We start from the raw sequence: 20,609 nt of genomic DNA on the forward strand, positions 1-20,609 counted from the left end.
AGGTTTTCCTCTCAAGATCCTCTCAAGAGGAGAGGTTTTGGCCCTAGCTAGCAGCCTACATTTTGTGTCCCCTTGTCTCATTGATCTTCGTAGTTTGGTAGCTGTTTGATGATAAGAACAACACCCTTGATTTCTCAACATTGCATAAGAGCAAAGGTGACAAGAACAAGGAAGGCGGCTTGAAGATCATCTAATGGAAGAAGGATACGTAAGGGCCGAGCACAAGGAGATCATCAAGGAGAACTAAGAATCATCAAGGAGGACTATCCATCTCATCACAAGGATCATATCATCTATAAGGAACAACACCTTGAAGAAGAAGAAGACCTTAAGGACCCCACCTCTACTCAAAGAGAAAAGGATTCTACACTCTTGAAGCATCCGTGGGAAGCTTACATATTGTACAATCATCAACCAAAGAAAGCAACAAGAATACTCCATCATCAAAGGAATCAAGGCAATCTCCTTCTCTTGGAAGAAAAGATCACATCTCAATCATCCTTGAAGAGGTTCATCAAGCAAGGAGGCATCTTCAATTGTCAAAGGAGTAGCGGAAGTCAACATCATCAAGGAGGCATCTAGTTGAAGAGATCGTCCTCAAGGGAGCATCTTCACTTAACAAGTAAGTATTCTATATTTTATGTCTCAATCTACAATGACTTCTTTCTGCAAGGAAATCAACAAACTTGTTGGGTCATTGAATTACCTTGCATGGAAGAAGAGAATAGACTTGATCCTCATAGAAAATGAAGTTAGTGAATATATCACAGGCTTAATCACCAAACCTTCTCAAGAGTAATCTCAAGCACTATCAAAGTACATGAAAGGAGAAATAAGAGCTCAAAGAATCCTTATTGAGTCAATCAAGGATTCTCTCATTCCGTATGTAGCAAAGTTGAAGACAACAAAAGAGATCTATGAAAAATTGGTGGAATTGTTCTCTATAAGTACTGCAGGAGAAATTATATCATTAAGAACCAAACTATACAAGATGAAAGTATCAAAGGAAGAAGGGGTAGCCTCATACCTTATGAGGGTATCTCAAATAAGAGATCAACTACAAGAACTAGGAGAAGTAATGTCTAATCAAGAAATGACTACCAATGTGCCCAATGCAATACCTGATGAACGGGGCAATTTTGTATCAAGTATCTATGGAAAGAAGGAAACTATCCCATTCAATGATCTATGGTCATTATGCAAAATTGAAGAAACCAGATTGAAAGCAAAGAACAATGTTGGATCAAGTGAACAAACTCAAGCATATGCAACTATGGCAAGGAAGAAAGGAAAGTCTCGAAAGAAGTTTCAAAAGAAAATCGACATGTCTAAGATTCAATGTTATGGATGTAATGAATATGGGCATTTCAAAAAGAATTGTCCTAAACTCAAGAAGAACAACAAGAAGAGAAAGGAAAGAAATGAAGCCCATGTCACTGAAGAAGTAGAAGAACCTAAAAGAAGAAAACAAAGAAGAAGTGAAAGATCTTTATTATGATTGAGATAACCTCCTACACTTACTTCTTTTCAGTTTATAGAAGATAACAGTGGTGATGGAAAACATCACAAGTGTGATAGGATGCATTATAGCAAAAATTGAGGTGACATCATCATAGAGGCATGGAAGAATAGTTGAAGTAGAAGTTTATATGGTTGAAGTAGTCATTGTACATGATAGAAAGGAAATAGTTCATGGCTTCTTCATTAGAAGCATAAAAGGATAAACAAAGTAAAATTTTGAATGATTGAAGCAAGTCATCTAGCAATATAGGAAGATAAAAGTATTTCACACCTCATCATCATTAGAAAGAAGCATTTGTGGAATGAGGATCATCAATATCCTCTATTGGAATCTTTGTTAGAAGATTCACCTCTACTTAGAAGATGCAAGTAGATAGTCTACATTTCACATAGTGTGGGATCCACAGCGTAGAAGGATGATGGTATGATGACAAAGATGTGCAACATGTCAAGTTGGTTGAAATATTTTCATCTTCAAGGAATGAAAGGAAGCTGCTAGAAGGAAGTCTAGATGACCACATGAAGGAAGAGGTATGTATATATTTGGTAATAAATGGATAAAGTCATGTCATCACATTGTTGCAGGGTTAGAATGTTCTATCTCATGAGCATGATGAAAGAAAAGGAAACTCTTCCATAAGAATGATACATGAAGGCATAAATACAATATGCCTTGAACTCTTCTACATAATTATATGACCTCATGAAGAATATGAGGTGGTTGGCAACTATGGTTCCTATGATAAAGGAACTATGTACAGAAGATCCAGAGAAAGCAATGTGTGAGGAAAGGTGAAAGAAGAGTTTGTGAAAAATGCATCTATAGGATAAGTGATCAACATCTGAAACAAGAAGGATTAGCTATGACATCTCCATGGAGAAGGTATGAGGACCCTGATATGTACGTTGGAGAAGGAAAACCTTGGTAATGTATGTCTTGGAGATGGATTCATACAGTATACGAAAGGATGTTGATGTTGTAAGAAGCAGATGCCATGACAAAGAGCCATCATAATGAAGTAATGTTGATTTGATGTTCATTTTTTATTTTTGAAAGCGTTTGGTTGGGTTGTGACAAGGCTACCGAAAGAGGGTTGTAGAAGTTCATCTACAACTAAGAATAGATGGAAGATCCTAAAATAAACATGACTTGGAAAAGGTAGTAGTATAAAGGATAGCCAAATGATGATAAGAAGATCACTTCCCGATGAAGAGAAGGATGGCATGACTATTGGTTCAACACTATATTTCATTGCAGGGAAGCGATGGAGAATGATGGTTGATGCCCTACGAAGAAGTTCTCGGAGAAGATGCCTCCATGATGAAGTAGTTGAAGTTCATCCATGATATGATGATGCAGAAAGGAGGAATCCTACAAGCAACTGATAGTACCATGATCTCCATCGAAGAGTAGATAGTTGCTATTAGTAACAACTTCCTAGTTAAGAGGGGGCTTGGGCAAGTCGCTAGTTAAGAGGGAACTTGGGTATATTCCTTTTATAAGAATGAGTAGATCCTCCCAGGGTTGCGGGGGAGCGCTTCCCCCCCCTCAAAGTGTGCACTCCCTAAAAAAAATTCTCTCCCTAGCTTTATCTTTCATTTTCATCCTTTTACTTAAATTTCTAACATTACCATGAAATGACTTAGGATGTTTGAGAGTGGTTTTGACCTCATTGGATTTCATATGGAGAAATTAGAATTTTAGATCTCACTCAAAATCCAACAAACTTATTAGTTTTTCAGGATTTCAGGATTGGGGGGATTGCAATGTTTCCATTGGATTTTGTCATGTCCTAGGGTATGGAACTCATATTTAATCAAGAGCACCAATACCTCTATGTACCTCGATGTTAGTGACATTGGTTGTCGAACTCCTCTATCATGACCTTACTAAAAATGTACCCATCACTCAAACAAAATATTGACTTGACATGCTACGTTTTTCTATCTTATGTTAATGTTTAGAGGGTGATAATAATGACAAAGATCCCAATATAGGCAATGATTTTGATGATATGTAGGTATTTGTTGTAGCATGAATTTTTTGGATGCTATAGGCCATCTAGAACTTGTTTGTTGATGTATTTTTGGTTCAAAGATGGATTGCAATTGATGCTATTTTGGTTATGTGCACCCTTACATGCTATATAAATCAAAACTTCTAACTTGTGGACATGTGGTTGATGAAGATTGTAACTACTAGATGATTGATGTTATATGGTTTAATCCATGTTTTATGTTTTTTATAACTAATTCATCATTCTACATGCTTTCTCAGAAATTAGACATTTCTCGTGGCAGCAAGAGGCGCAAGCATTAGTAATAGATAATAGATTTACTTGTCTTTTCTAGTTTCTAGTAGTTTTTATAATTGTTGACTCTTTCATATTTATTATGATATTTTTTGTAAACAATATATGACAATTTAAGTTTGAGGTTTGAATTTGGCAATTATAACTCATTGGTAATGTATTATGAATATGATGCTTTGTGAAAGTTGAAACATTTCATTTCAGGTTAGATATTCTTTGTTATCATTTGGTAATGGTTACAAGTACAAGTTACAACTTTAGTGATCAATGATGATAAATGTTATATATTGAATTCTGAAAGCTTGAAACTTTAAGATTGATGAATCATGAGATTCGATATGTTGTATGTTATTAACTTGTGGATGTGGTTGATGAAGATTATAACTTCTAGATGATTGATGTTATATGGTTCAATCCATGTTTTTATGCTTTTTATATCTAATTCATCATTCCACATGATTTTGTTGACATATATGCATCAAAATATATAAAAGTATATATTATATAAAAATTCGCTCCTGAACCGGGATCTTTTGAAAATGTCGCTCCCCACTCCCGCACCCCGCTCCCGCTCTCAAGTAACTTTGGGTAAGAGTAGGGAAGAGGAAATTCCATGAGGATGTGTTAATCTAAGATAGTGTCATGTCCCTTCTCAAACACATTTGTAACAGGGTGCTGCTACACAAGTTTACACAATTTTGGCTAAGGAAGAGAACCCATCATTTTCGACTTAGGGACTTAGGAGGCAATTCGACTTAATTTGGTTGCTAGTGGAATGTGGGGTTCACCCACATGGGAATTCGAATAGCTTGGAGGGAAAGTCGAATAGGTGGATGGAGGGGCCCACATGAGGCAAGGGAGGCCCAAGGAGTTAGAAGGAGGGAGCAACTCTCATTTTGCGATTCACTCATACATCTTGCGAACAAAATCACTTGACTGTTCACTCTGCTGTTTAGCTGAGTCAACCGGCTGTATAGCCATGAATCTCTCAAGCTGGAGATTCAACCTCTACTTCAGGGGACCATCCATGCTTGCCCTAGAGAGGCAATTCTACAAGGATTTCAGGAGTTCTGGGGCAGTGAGATAGCACCACCAACCAACGTAGAGCAAGGAGTGCATATTTTTGGTCAACGAGGAAACACAAAGAGGGAGATTGAGGCAAGCAGAGATCTGATTGCTTGTCCGGGAATTGGGGAGCTTAGGTAGCAACATTAGACCAACGTTCTTGTTGGGTTTTACAGCCAGCTGAGCCAGCATTCCAGCAATTCGAATTGCTGGGCTGCGGGATAGTGCAGAGGCCACATAATAGATTTTTGTGGTACTTGGGAGTAGCTGAGTTGGGCCAAGAGATCATCCGGGGAGTTAGGGATTGGATAGCATGGGTGAACTCAACATTTTGGAGAAGTTTTCAGGTGGATTTACAGGCAGTTTCCAGCAAGTCGAAATTGGCAGCTAGAGTTGAGGTGAGGCTCCAAGGGGGTCGAAAATTAGAAGTCTAAACCAGCCAAAATCCTTTGTATTTTTTTTTGGGTTTTTGATAAGGATCCTAAATATAAAGTTTCATAATTTTCTGAACACCAGAGGTGGGGTTTTAAGCTGTATCTTTGCAACAGACAGTGTAGAATCACTGGGGATTGAATAGTGCCTTTGGGGGTCGATTTTGGGAAGTCCAAATTAGGCCAAACCATTTTTGGGTTTTTGTGGGTTTTGGCCAAGGAGTTCGGGGTTAAAAGCATATAAATTTTTGGGCAGTTTCAGTGCACCTTCTAGCCATTCGAACTTCAGTAGAGCAGTGGTTTCTAGGCAGCGCAGTGCAGATTGGTGCAACAGCTGGGCAACCTTCAGCTCAACCATTTTCCTACCTGGGTTTGGTCCTGCTTGTCCTTTCAGACAAGCCCAGGTGCACCATTCCATCATCTATTGTATTTGACTTGCAGAAATATAATAAAATGGCTCAGAAGTTCTCCATTTGCAGCTTTTATATGGGTGTTTGCTGAATATTTCGTTTTTGTAATTTGCTGCATGTATTATTTGCTTGTTATCACTTGTATTCCTATTAAGGATCATTACAGTGGTATCAAAGCATGATCTTGGCCTAGCAATGGGGAAATTAGCCAGAAGATCATGGAAGCTTTGGGTATGAGTGCAAAGTGATGGGTGAAACCAGAGACAAACCCATGGCTCAAGGGAAATCCAGTATGCAGAAAGTCTGGGGTAGAATTCATTGGGATGATGAGAGGCTCACCTAGTTGAGGAGGGTGATAGAGCAACCTCATCCTCACCCTTACGACAAAGACGTTAGAGGTGAGTAGGCCATGGGGATGCAACCATCTACATCGTGTGGGGAAAGTCTACTAGATTAGGGCACCAGATCTCCTGAAAAGGAGCAGATAGGACAAAGACGGTTAGAGGGTGAGACCAGGGGGTGCTTTTGCTGGTGGAGACATGGCTTTAGATATTAGGAGCCCGAGGAGGAGGTTGAGCATGATGCTAAGAGCCCACAAGATGGTGAGGAGCGCATCGATATACCTGGTGTGGCACATGAGCCACCTTTATTAGAAACCTCTTTGATAGCCCCAGTTGACACCCTAGCGGAGAGGATAGAGCCTACTTGCATAGAGCCATTTGTTGAGGGGGTGCCATCCTTGGACGAGATGCCAACAATTACCAAGATATTTGGAGCCATGACCGAGTTTACAGGTGATAGATGCCCACAACAAATCCATCAATTTCAAATCGACCTTCTAGCATTAAAAAGGAATGTCGCGTTAATGCGAGGGGCGATTCTGCAGAAAAACGAGGAGCTGGAGGGAATGAGAGCGGTTTGTGCCGAGTCCACGACGAAATTGACTCAAGTTGGGGAGCAGTTGGATTCCTCACTGGTGCAGCTAGAGTTCACGTTGGGTGTGAGAGCAACCCTATTCGGGCATACATAGATGGGGCTGGCAGCACTGTTAGGTTACCTTGGCCCATTGGACAGAGGGAGACAGAGCTATCTAGTGAGATTGTATGTATTGACTAGGATAGCGAGATGAGACTGCCTGAGTTGCACACGTTGCAACACCCGCATGCTGGGGTTGTTCTATGTGCGGGAGTTCGTGCATTTGATCCATCTCTTGGGGTTGGGTGGCGAGAGATTTTGAGTTGGTACCCGATGGAGTGGACTATGGAGATGTTAGTGGACCCAGGTGGAGCTTAACAGGAGTTTCCAGGCACTGGGGATGGTGGATGCCTTGACTAGCATTGGGATTCAGGAGGGACCACCTATCATTTCCCATGTATGTCGGTTGACTACAACCGAGATGGTGCAGTTGATCTAGCAGTTGAGCATGCACATTCGTTAGGGGAGTCTCGGTCAACACAAGTGGCTGACCAGTTTATGGACATACTCTTTTGGTTTTCTTGGTATGGAATTTGTAGGCGGGATCACTGGGTGATCAACATACTCTGGCAGGAGTTTGTCAGAGGAGGTGGCATTGGCAGGCCACCAGACGGTGCCTTGCATGGAGCTGGGGTTCTTCACTTTTGTGCGGGGCACAGAGGACGCAAAGGAGCGAGCAGTGGTGGCATCACTGTTGACACATAGGGAGAGTCACTTCTCGAATCCCTAAAGGGGGATTTGGAGGGAAGATCCATTCATCGGTGAGGATAATGATGCGACGGTGGAGGTGATGATCCTGATCGGGTGTGGCCTGACACGTTGAGACATAGCTCTAGGCCATCATATCCAGGGATGTGTGGGAGCATCTATCGCTGATTACTGGTCTACAGGTGGGCATGGAGATGCATGGTGGTGTGTTGTAGTGTGTTGGATTGCGTTGTGGAGTGGGAGTGCCTCACATCACAGTGAGTACATGCAGGGAGTGACAAGTGCAGTGACACAGGTAGGAAGCATGACGGTACAGGATGGCATAGCTGCAGTCGAGGGTATCCAAAAGTGTATAGGGGTAGGCTGCAGTGTATAGTGCCATGTCCAAGAGTACTGGGATGATCGGTGGTATGCAGAGGCGTATGGTGCTGCACAACGAGGTCTTGGAGTGTTGCCTCCAGGGACACCCATGGACGAAGATACCAGGCATACCTTTGGGTGTAGTTCACCCAGGATTGATGGGGACACAGATGAGCGATACTTGATGGTATTTGCGGGGACTCACACTCCTGACCCTCTTCTACGTCACTTATAGGAACGGGCGATCTGGTTGTTGTCCTTTGACACTCTGGGCACGAGCAGCAGGGGACGGGGAGCTCACCCAAGATATTTGGATGACACTTGGTGCAATAGAGGGGAGACTTCTCAGCGGGGGCATCAAGTTGGTGCGCGAGTTGACAACCACAGGTCGAGGGATGAGGTGATCACTGACAGGGATGGCATATCATTCATCACTGATCCTATGCCTGGGGAGTTGGTCACAGGGGAGACATGTTTCACTCTTTCCACAGGGCATGTCTGGACCATGCATGAGTAGAGGATATCGTGTACGACTGAGATAGTTGTCCAGTATGTATCCGGGTTCCCAACATTGTATCGACACATTCTCCAGGGGGCGGGTAGCCGAACCAGTGGCGATGGTTGGCAGGAGTAGGATGGATCCACATACACTGAGTCGATTGCGTGTATTAGATACCCATTTATTGGTTGCATTCAGGGGGTAGCTATTTGGCACATGTGGTTTCCAGTAGTCATTAGTACTACACAGTGGCAGGCACCGGACAATTTAGCATGCCTCAGATTAGTTCATGATGTATGGAGCCTATATATGGGTGGCATGCAAGGACTAGAGATGAGGGCCAAAGGGATTCCATCGGTTATCAAGGCTATGCCGCAGTAGGTCTACCTATGGGATGTAGGGATTCAGTTGATCAATAGATCACTCATGATGAGCGGAATCGTGGTAGAGAGTGATATAGTTCGCTCTTGGGATGACACATGGGGGTTCACAGAGGGTTTCATCATATGGGGAGGCAGACATTCTCTATTGCTGCACAGGTTTAAAGCTAGATTTGGATGGGTATGCCTTGGTGCCATGGAGATGCCCAGGCAGGATGTGTCTCGCCTCTTTCAGTATTCCACCATCGAGTTCCAAGAGAGGAGGATACTCTCTACACACGATGGGGAGTATGACATAGTCAGAGTAGCGCAACATCAACATGGTGGCACCACTTTGGGACTAGCAGGGAACTGGGGCGTCACAACTCTTCACAGCTCAATAACCTTTAGGGATGCACCGACTACTGCAGGAAGAGATCATGCAGATCTTCCATTGGGCTTTAGCGAGTCACTAATGGAGCAAGGGACTTCTGGTACTTTCATAGGGCAGGATAGTGAGTGTAGTGAGGGGAGCTTCATGTTGGACAGGATGGCTTGGGAGCCTGGTATTGAAGGATTCTTTCATATCAGGGCAGTTCTGAGGTCAGGGACGATTCAGTGGCACATCTAGGACCCTGGCACATGTTGCAATGACAGTGGGGAGCAACAATTAGAGAGTATGCTTGTTCAGGCATTGCTTGAGGACAAGCAATTTTTGGAGCGTTGGAAAAACTTGTCGGATGAGGATGCCACTTGGGAGGGTGAGCACATATTGGAGCACCCATCTTTGAGGTTGCTTGAGGGCAAGCAACATTTGGGAGGGGAGGACTGTGATGCCCCTTCTCAAACACATTTGTAACAGGGTGCCGCTACACAATTTTGCACAATTTTGGCTAAGGAAGAGAACCCATCATTTTCGACTTAGGGACTTAGGAGGCAATTTGACTTAATTTGGTTGCTAGTGGAATGTGGGGGTCACTGACATGGGAATTTGAATTAGCCCATTCGAATAGCTTGGAGGGAAAGTTGAATAGGTGGATGGAAGGGCCCACATGAGGCGAGGGAGGCCCAAGGAGTTATAAGCAGGGAGCAACTCCCATTTTGGGATTCACTCATACAACTTGGAAACAAAATCACTTGACTGTTCACTCTGCTGTTTAGTTGAGTCAACCGATTGTTTAACCATGAATCTCTTAAGCGGGAGATTCAACCTCTACTTCGGGGGACTATCTGTTGCCGCCCTAGAGAGGCAGTTATACAAGGATTTCAGGAGTTCCGACACAGTGACATAGCACCACGAACCAGCGCAGAGCAAGGAGTGCGTATTTTTGGCAGCGAAGAAACACGAAGAGGGAGATTGGGGTAAGCAGAGATCTGATTGCTTGTCTAAGAGTTGGGGAGCTGAGGTAGCAGCATTAAACCACCGTTTTTGCTGGGTTTTACAGCTAGCTGAGCCAACATTCCAACAATTCAAATTGCTAGGCTGGGGGACAGCGCAAAGGCCACACAATAGATTTTTGTGGTACTTGGGAGCAACTGAGTTGAGCCAAGAGATCATCCGAGGAGTTAGGGATTGGATAGCACGGGTGAACTCAACATTTTGGAGAAGTTTTCAGGCAGTTTCCAACAAGTCAAAATTGGCAGCTAGAGCTGAGGTAAGGCTCCAAGGGGGTTGAAAATCAGAAGTCTAAACCAACCAAAATCCTTTCTGAGTTTTTCTGGTTTTTTGATAAGGATCCCAAATATAAAGTTTCATAATTTTCTGAGCACCGGAGGTGGGGTTTTGAGCTGTATCTTTGCAACAGACAATGTAGAATTGTTTGGGATTGAATAGTGCCTTTGGGGGTCGACTTTGGGAAGTCCAAATAAGGCCAAACCATTTCTGGGTTTTTGCCAAGGTGTTCGGGGTTAAAAGCATATAAATTTCTAGGCAGTTTCAGTGCACCTTCCAGTCATTCGAACTTTAGCAGAGTAGTAGTTTTTGGGTAGCGCAGTGCAGATTGGTGCAGCAGCTGGGCAACCTTCATCTCAACCATTTTCCTACCTGGGTTTGGTCCTGCTTGTCCTTTCAGACAAGCCCAGGTGTACCATTCCATCATCTATTGTATTTGACTTGTAGAAATATAATAAAATAGCTCAAAATTTCTCCATTTGCAGCTTTTATATGGGTGCTTGTTGAATATTTCGTTTTTGTAATTCGCTGCATGTATTATTTGCTTGTTATCACTTGTATTCCTATTAAGGATCATTACAGATAGGAAGGGTCCTAGAAGGACATACCTTGTGAACATCCGGATGGGGTATGTGCCTTGTGAGACAATGATGAAGGTGTCTATAAATCATTTGTCTCCCCAGCATTGTGCTCTATTCTTGTGGAGATATAGCACTGTTAGTCAAGGCCTTGCTATGTGACAATGCTGGTTGATATGATGAGACACACTGATATAAGCTGATAAGATAGCTTATGAGATGGCTTACCAATCCGACTCTTCTTATGAGAATTCTTCAATATGAAAATGTCCATGTACCTTGTATGTATTATGAATACCTCCCTAGCTAAGAGGGAGTGTTGAAATATGTAACTAGGTTCAGTGTTCATATTGTCTCATGTAAATTTGATTTTATGTATTTGATGTAAAGAGAAAAAGAAAATTTATTATTGTTGTTTTGGAGCATGGGTTTCATGCTCTAGGTCATTTTATTTATAGGTCAAGCACCCATTGTGTGCTTCGAGGGATTTTCCATGAAGTCAAGAAGTCAAAGAAATCATTGTCGTATGTAAAGACCCTATTGGGCATGTTGTATCATGTAAAAGGAATTTATTTAGAGTCAAAAGAGTCAAATGTCCTTCTCCAAGACCAAGTTGGCTTGCTAGAAGACAAGTTGGCCTAGTTGTGACAAATCGGCCTCATTAGGGCTACTCTACCTTCTTAAAGAAGCCTACATATAAGAGAACCTCGACCTCATTTGAAAGAGCATTCAATCAAGTTCGGTTACCAAGAGAAGAAGCCTAATAGCCAGTGAGAAAGAAGAGAAACAAAGGAAGGAAAAGCAAAGTATTAGAGGACTGTTTTAGGGTTGAATCTCCCACACATGCGAAGGAACTAGGGCAAATTCTGTTGCAGCTAGAAGAAGATTGCAGTCATCTTAAGAAGTTGAGATTTGGGATCATAAGGAACAAGTTTGAAGGCCGAGTTACTAAGGAGAAAAGAAGACCGTAACTGAAGGAGAAAAGAACATCACAAGCAAGTTATCAAAGATAAGAGAAATCACCCTAATCTAGCTGCCCTTGATTTCTCAACAATACTTTCTTATCAGGACCAATAGGCCTTGATATCATCTCCATTTCTCTCTCTTGCTTTATCAACATGAAGATGCCCATTCTCTAGCCCTTCTATTGTATTGTTGCACTTATGCTACTATTGTATCTTTGTGGTTAGACTTGGTGATTTGCTTAGTTAGATACTTACATATGCTGCACTGTTTTGGCTTTCTTTCTTTTTTTGTTGTTTATGTAGGAGTTGCTTTCACAATTCTACTTTGTATTTACACTAGATGTACCTTTTAGCCCCATTGACCTACTTTTGTCTACATTAATAGGACATTAATACAATTATCTTATATTATCTATGAATACTCTCTACGTTCCATTTTCATGTTTGGTGAATATTGCTTGTTTATCAAATTAACCACTTGGATGAACAGGGTTCAAATCTTGACAGCAATGCAAAAATGTGGCGCTTGATTGCAGACCTGATGAATGACTTGGGTATGTAGTTCTGAACAAACGCTGTGCTGGCTAGTATGGCCAACTATTCAATGAACCTCTATACTAAACCCTAATTTTATGGCATATCCAAATCATTTTATCCTGTGCTAGTATGAGTCATCATGTTGATTACATATGTTAAGTTTGGCATATAAGATGCTAACCATTTTGCAATATCTAGAAATTGTAATTGTGTAATCTATTGTCACGATTCATTGTGTATAGTCTCTCACTTCAGGAGGGTCACAGTATAGAGTTGGCAAAGAAGTATTTGTGAGGGTTGGCTAGAATATGAAAGAAATCTTTAAACTCAAATGAGGATAATCTATTGGTCAAGTGCTCCTCAAGTATTCTTTACGTGGGATAGATATGTAATCCTGTTTCAGTTGTACTTTTGCATTCTCCCAGACAGACAGAAGAATAGTAATTTCAGATATTTTATGGAACATCTATTGAAGCAATTTGCAATAATTTCATTTCCTATTAACTTAACCTTTTGTCATGGTGAAAAATGTAATCTCTATGTCACTCACATGGTGGAGACGAAACATATTCGTCAACCAAAATTTGAGTCAGTGAATTCATATATGCTCATTAGATTACATCACATTACATTAAAGCATTGTACATTAGAAAAGATTTTTACCTGAACTATTTATGTACTCTTCCAGTTCTACTAGATTGTAGATTGTGCAAACTAACTCACAACAGATCCCAGTTTCGCATCATGGAGCTACTTTTATCTCTTCAAAATTGATGCATATGGAATCCCAACGTACTGATTCTACGGGTACATCAAGATCAAGCATGATGATAGATTTTAATACATTCATCCAGACGTCATACAACCAACCATGAAAAATGTAACTGCAATCACAAACATGATACACCACCTGCATTTTACTTGAGTATTTAACTGTCAAACATTTATCTGGCAAAGGAAAGAAAAGCTGGCTCCATGTTTCCGTCCAAGTAAACTTCTTGGAGCTCTTTAGAAACTCTATTAATGGTGCTATCATAAATGTGAGTAGAAGCTAGCTATCTAACGAAACATGAAACTTACAGGTGCTTTCTAATAAGAAACCAGTTTAATTTTCGTAGGATCAATGAAAAACTCTTGCTCAAAACGGGGTGGCCCAGGTATCAACTACGTTGTTGGAATGATGCAACATGTCCTTCAATTCACACATAAAAACCTCTCAACAAAACATACTCGTAGAAATAAACTGGGTTAAGAGCATAACATAGTAAAGAGAAGCCACAAGCTTCCCTGTCGATGACATAATTATATCAAACTCTGGGGGAGGAGTTGATGGGCCAACTCATTAAGATGCCCTCTAGAGAGGGACTCCTTTGGTAGCTTTCTTTTAAAATCCTGAGTACATACTAAAGAACTATCGTTCTACACAAATACAATCTTTGAAGTTTCTACCTTTCTCCTTTATGTCACCAACTGATCATAACACCTATCTCAATCATACGCCTAGTGCAATTGGTGGATCCACAACAACAGCTGCAGTTGTTAACCTTAGAGACAGGCAACTTCTTATTGCAAGACAGGCAGTGTAGATATTTCCGATAAACAGAAATGAATTCAAGTAACAGCATGCACAATAGACAAGAGAAATTGGGCATAATATCAGCTCCAAATTCTCATGCAAGAAGCAAGCCTGTATAACAATGATATGAACAGTGAGAACTTCAATACTAAAAGAGTGACCTTCAACTTTCAAGTTGTCTACCAATTATTACTAATGCCAACACAAACCTTTGTTCAATCTATTATCTGAGGAAGTGATTAATTAATACGGCGAAGGGAATATAAAACATTTTGTATCTTGTCTGTTCATATTACAGTACATTAGTGTCAATGACTGTTTTGACTCTTGGGATTCCATTGATAACCGTTTTCTGAGCTATTCATCCATGTAAGTGTGCCTGTGCAAAACTATATTGTGTGTGTAATTGCGTCAGAGTTGTGTTCTTGGGTCAACATTTGGGTGTCACTGCGTGCATGTCAAAGCTGTCACCACAATACAGTGTCATACTCTGATATCTTCTAGGTTGAACTCTCTTTCTAGCACTACTCAGTGATGAAATTAGTTGACGTTCCACTATGTTATGGATCAAAACTCCTGTCATGTCCCCATTTTTATTTTCCTCTATAGTACAGCCATGGTGGATTTCTAGGGTGTGTGATGGTCAGGTCGTAAGAGCAGGATTACATCATCAGGGGTCCCGGGGGAGTTTTGAAGAGTTTTTATGGGATCTGATGGCATTTGCTTGGCATATTCCATCATCCGCACAACTTGCCTTTTGTTTCGTTGCATTCCGACAACTTAAAAAAAATAACATTATTATGGGGCCTAAACTTTATTAATTATGCTCGAGGTGGTATTCCGGGAAGATTATTTGATGGAACACCTCATTGTAATAGCTCGTTGGAACTAGAACGAGAATATCTACAAGATGGGATGGTTAAAAATGATTTTCAGTGACCTGAGGTGGCATGGTGGCCAATTTACCGTTTTCCCACATTAAAAAGAATATTTTAATAAAAAGAGGGAAATGTGCTCAATGATTAAAATAATAATAAAATAGGAGGTTCTAGAGGGGTCCATCAGATTTATAAAGAGGAGGAAGCCATGGGAGGACATCTTGGATTTGTGTTTTTTTCTTTTGGAGAGGTTTGAGAACCCGGTTCTCTACTTCAACAGTAGCCCCAAGACGAAAACCCTCGGGTTTGCTAGTGGGTGTTGGACGAAAACCCAACCCTCTTGAGGAGATTTCACTCAAAAATCTCACGGTGCTTCATTGGAGTTTTGGAGAGAGCAGTTTTTCCGTAGAAGGTTTGTAGCAGTCTTCTCACCGGGCCATCTACATCATTGCCAGAGTCATTCATTAGTTGGGTCAGAGATCTTTTTCTGGGTTTTGCTCCGCTTGCTTGGCAAGCTCAGGTTCCACTATTCCTTCATGTTGATGTACTCTTGTCAGTGGATTAATAAAATGGCTTAGTGATTTTATTGGCATCTATTTGTGTATCAATTTGCTGGTTGTGTATCTGTTTACGATTATTTTGTTGTTCAAGTTCATTTATGGTATCTACTGTTAAAATTTCCATTAGGGATACTACACCTCCGTACTCATGAGTTGTTGGTCTCCTAACATCCAAGTCATAGGCGATGCACTGAGGGGGCTACGTGTCTATATCCTGTGTGTCAGACAAAGATACTCTAGGATATGTGTCAGACACGTGTTTGGTACATGTCTTGTTCATAGAACACATGCCAAACATGTGTCTGACATGTTCCTTGAAAACGTGTCCTGGTTTTAGAACATGTGTCCTCTCAAAAAGCAACCCATGGACCTCAAAAAAAGTGATATGTCCCTCATTTCTTCTCATTTTCTTCTGAAGGTTGGAGCTCTAAGGTGTCTTGGAGTGCAACGGAGGGTTAAATTGCAACTTTGAAGCAATTCCAAGTGCTAGGCAAGTGGATTTGTCAACTAGACTTCAAGTTTTTTCCTACGCAGTCTGTTTTCTTCCTCATCTCACAAAAATCATGGCTCAATCAACGAGGGTAGATGGAAAATGTCAAAGGAAAATGAGGAATGCCTCTATTGATGTTGCCCCCCCTCCTTTCATCGTCCTCTGCTAGTGTTCCATCTGCATTGATTGGATTGGATACATAGGAGGAGGGGGAGAATGGAGGAGAGAGCAGTGCCAGTGATGCTGATTTTGATGATTCTGACATGGCAGAGGACAATTGATAATCTTGAGCTATGAGATTCTTCCATCTACAATTCTAGTATCTACCCTATTTTATATTTTCCATTGGAAGACTACTAATAGTCATGATCAATGGGATTCGTCCATCTACGGTTCTAATATCTAACTTGTTATGTATTTTCCATTGGGATTCCTACCTGTAGTAGCAGTGACTTAGTATCTGTGTAATACATTTTGATTTTGATGACTTAATGAGAAAACTGCAATTGATGGTTATAATTTCTTGTGTGTTTGTCTTTTGATCATAATTGATGTAGTGCTAGTAAAGTAGTAACTAGTTGTATGATTGAATTTGTACCTTCATGTAAATTTTCTAGTTTGTAAAATCTAAAAATAGTTGAATCTTTATGTCTATATTTCATTTTTGTATGTGTAATTACTATTATATATAACATGTCCTCCATGCCCTGTTTTTGGAGTTTGTTGATTTTCGGTAGCATTGGATGTGCTCTAGCCATGAAATTTGGTGGAGAGGCTAAGGCACATAAGATCTCCAAGACCCAGAAATCATTTGGAGAAATTCCGCCCAAATGAAGAGTTATTAAAATAATTAATATTTTTAATGAGTTCCTAAGTCTAAACTTAGGAAAATAAAAATATTAATGTGTATTAATAAAATATGGGTGGGAAAGTTCTAAGTGACGAGGATCAAGCCAATTCTAATCTTTGTCGTTGATTAGGGACTTAATCTCGGCCATTGATCCGTCAACAGGAAAAGTATAAGAGGAGGCTTGAGGGTCAGTTGGAGATACACCAAGTGATCAAAGAATTCGATTTTATGGGATGAGGTTTGTTGAGGAAATCGAGTTAGTGAACATAGTTGCAGTGAGGGGTAGTTCAACAAGGTATTTTCATCCGAGGCTGAAGAATACATCGCAGAGAGGCAACGTAGTGCTGGGAGAGACAACACAGGCCCTAGAAGGGTTGACGCAGAGGCCGAAGAGCTGACGTAGAGGACACAAAAGGCTAATGCAGAAGCCATAGAAGCTGATGCTGGGCCTCAGAGGCAGCGTTGGGGAGACTCTGTGGGGCAAACTAGGAGCAGATCAGTAGACCCTGACCAGGGAGAGGGTGACGTAGCTTCTGGAGGAGTGACATAGTTCTAGAGTAGTGTTTGGAGCAGCTTTCGTTGTCCAGCATAGGGAACAGCCGGAGTCACTATTGAGTTTGATCATCTGGTTGCAGATTTGCCGGAATATCTGTCTCCGAATAGAGGTACTACTGCGAAGGATATTCTCTGTTGGGTGAGCCATTTCTAGCACCCTGGTTGTATTCACGAAATCTGCTTAATAATACAACTAGTGATGATAATATCAACAATATATCACCGAATATCGGAAATATTGTGATATTTTCGGCGAGCTGAAATATCGCGATATTTTGGCTCCCGAAAATATCGCAATATTTCCCAGATATCGCCGATATCTCGGCAAAATATTGCGAGACAACAGAAAATATTGCCGAGCATGTTATGCCGCAGCTAGAAAAAGGGAAAATCTTTTTTTTTCTTCATTTCTGTTTTTGAGTGTTGGAGAAGGAAGGGGAAGAGTTTTGTGGTGGTTGTCAAGGAGGGTTTGAGGATCAAACAACGATTATCACCACCAACTAAGATTTTTTTGTGGATCAAAGATTGAATAACAATGAGACAAACTTCATTTCTTCCATTAACATGTATGTTTTTTAAAACCCTTATGTTAATGATTTTTTCATAGATTTAGGGTTATGCTTGCTTGCCTCTTTGCCTACCAACATTTTGTTTCTTTGTTTTTTTTCCATTTGCTATGATTTTCATGCCCATGAGCCAATGCAAGGGTTTTCTCCATATTTGGACAACAAGCTTCATTTTTTTTCAACTTTCTTATGCACCCTCTTATTGCCATTTTTCATTCACATTGCAAAATGCAAATAATGTAGTAATGTATTTTAAATGAGGTGGTTATTACTTATTATTTTTTATCTTGGGGGGTTTAATGCCAATTTTTTGTTTTTTTTGTACCCTAGGTCTGAATTAGTTCACTACAAATGTCAAATATGCCAAAAGCCTTGGACCCATTTTGGGAGTATGGGGAGGCTGTTGGTGGGGCAAATTAGGCATTTATATCATGCAAATTGTGTGGGGCCAAGATGTCAGGAGGGGTTACACGATTGAGATACCATCTAGCTAGATTCCCTGCACATGATGCAGATATAATGCCTTGTATGGTTTCTAGTGCGTAGGTTATATAAAAAGCTCTTGAAGCAATTGCTGAACAAGACAGAAAGAAAGCTACTAGGGAGATGCCAATGGTCTCAGATAGATAGTTGCTAGTTTTATTTGTTTTGCAACTTTTGCTACATATAAGTTTATAACTCATGATGATGAAATACTTTTAAAGTTTTATGTATGTGATGTTATTTTGTTTGAGTCCTTGATTGGACAATTATCAGGGATTAGCAAGATATGTGACGTTATTTTGTTTGAGTCCTTGATTGGACAATTATCAGGGATCAGCAGGATTTGGTATCGCCTTTGAAGTTTGATGTATTATTTCTATTTGACATCATATATATCAGTGCTTTCTTCATATTTATGTGCCAATGTGTTTAGTTCATGTTGTTATTGCTTTATATGTTTAGAAATATGAAAAAAATGAATATATTATGCATTTTTTATGCTTGCCGATATTTGCCCATATTGCCGATAAGATGTTTTCTGGACCCTTGCCGATATTTTGCCGATACCGATATTTTCAACATTAATACAAACCCTCTATATGCTGCATCGGTTTTCCCGAATTGGGTTTTTCCGAGGACAATTTTCCAAAAATAATGATGTCCCTTGTGTTATTGTCTCAGTTTATTTCAGTGCATGATCTGTATATTTGTGAAGGCTGCAATAGTGTTTACTTCGATGTTTATGCAGTTAAATAACTTGTTAATGTAAAGAACAAGTAGGAGATTGTAAACCAGTAATTGCAGTAGGGGTTTCTGATGCGTTAGATTCAAGAATTTTCACATGGTATCAGAGCAATTGCAGATAATAGGCGATTGAAGACACCAACCGAGAAATCTGAGAATTTGTAGTAGAGAAGTAGGTGTCTCGAGGGACAGCGTTGTTCCGTAGCTGAAGATGCAAGAGGAAGAGTGACGCAGTGCAGAGAGTGTGATGCAGAGGCTCACGCAGTGCCTGCGTTAGCATTTTGAGCTAGGAGAGGAAGACGTAGTAGTTGGGAGAAGCCCAAGCAGTAGCTGCGTCAGCCATCAAGGCTAGCGCAGAGGTAGAGGAGGGCAGATCATCTTCTGTAGATCCACGTCATCTTTCTGAGCCAAGAAGGATTGACGCAGATGGCCGGGAGGAGCAAATTCAGCCCATGCAAATATTGCGCAGAGCCTGAAGGGCTCAGATTCTTCGAGTTGCCGGGGCTAAGGGCGCTGTGCAGATTTTGATTTGTGGAGCTAGTAGGACATTGTTTCTGTTGGTGCAGAATAATGTCTAAGGAGACTGAACCAAGGTAGAGGGAAGCACTACCTTGACAAATTTCTAGCCAAGAAATCTGATCCGAGTTGCGGTGGCAAAGGAGGATTGGGGAGGAGTGTTTCGACAGTTGGACAAAGGATTTCCAAGAGGGAAATCAGGATTCAAAGGGAGTCTAGAGAAGAGGAGCAGAGATGGAAGTGAACAGATTGAGGGATCAAGACAGATTGGATGGGGCTTCCAATTTTGTCGTCTGGAAGGCCAAGATCCTGGCAATCCTGGATAAACATTGCATCAAGGACTATGCCTTGAAAATAGTAGCTGTCCCAGTTGACCCTGATGCAACTGATTAGTATGAGGAGGCCTAGGTGAAGGCGAAATGTGTGATCTTAGATGGGGTCAAGAATCATGTCATACCACATATTGCTGAGAAGAAAAAAACAAAGGGGATGTGGGACACCTTGACCACCTTATACTAGGGCTCTTCTGTGCAACGAAAGATGTTATTGGAGAATCAACTGAGGTCATATCAGATGCAGAAAGGAGAGGAGATAGATCCTTCCTTCTCAGGTTGCAAGGGATTCTAGACCAGCTTACTTCAGTGGGGCCTACATCAGATCTAGAGTCCATGGTCAAGATTGCCCTGAATGCAGTCTTCGAGGAGTGGGAGGCATTTGTCCAAAGAATTTTGTGCAGAGCGACTTTCCCCTGTTGGGAGGAGATGTGGGCAGCTCTTCGACAGGAAGAGCTTAGGAGATTAACCAAGGCGGGGAGTAGCAGTAAGGGAGTTCGAATCAAGGAGGAAGAGGAGGATGCAACTCTCGCATCAGCGAGACAGCAGGGGCTACAAAAGAGGAAGAAGAAAGACATCTCCAAGGTCAAGTGTTTCAACTGTGTGGAGCTGGGACATTATGCCTCTCAGTGCCCCAGGAAGAAAGGCAAGGGAGAAGCTTCCAATT

At 41.1% G+C, this 20,609-nt stretch overlaps 1 protein-coding gene across 6 annotated transcripts in view; it reads left to right on the forward strand.

The window, feature by feature from the left end:
* RUS3 (root UVB sensitive protein (Protein of unknown function, DUF647)) overlaps positions 1-20,609 on the forward strand; it is a 337,640-nt gene that overhangs the window by 118,476 nt on the left and 198,555 nt on the right. For all 6 annotated transcript variants that reach the window (XM_089373530.1, XM_089373529.1, XM_089373532.1 and 3 more), the window contains one exon: positions 12,346-12,409. In XM_089373530.1, the coding sequence (XP_089229656.1) occupies positions 12,346-12,409 (64 nt within the window). The remainder of the gene's footprint in view (positions 1-12,345; positions 12,410-20,609) is intronic.

This window comes from Pinus tabuliformis, chromosome 8 (genome assembly GCF_031772625.1).
Source record: "Pinus tabuliformis cultivar Carrire ecotype Pingquan chromosome 8, CPIR1, whole genome shotgun sequence".
NCBI classification, from domain to species: domain Eukaryota; kingdom Viridiplantae; phylum Streptophyta; class Pinopsida; order Pinales; family Pinaceae; genus Pinus; species Pinus tabuliformis.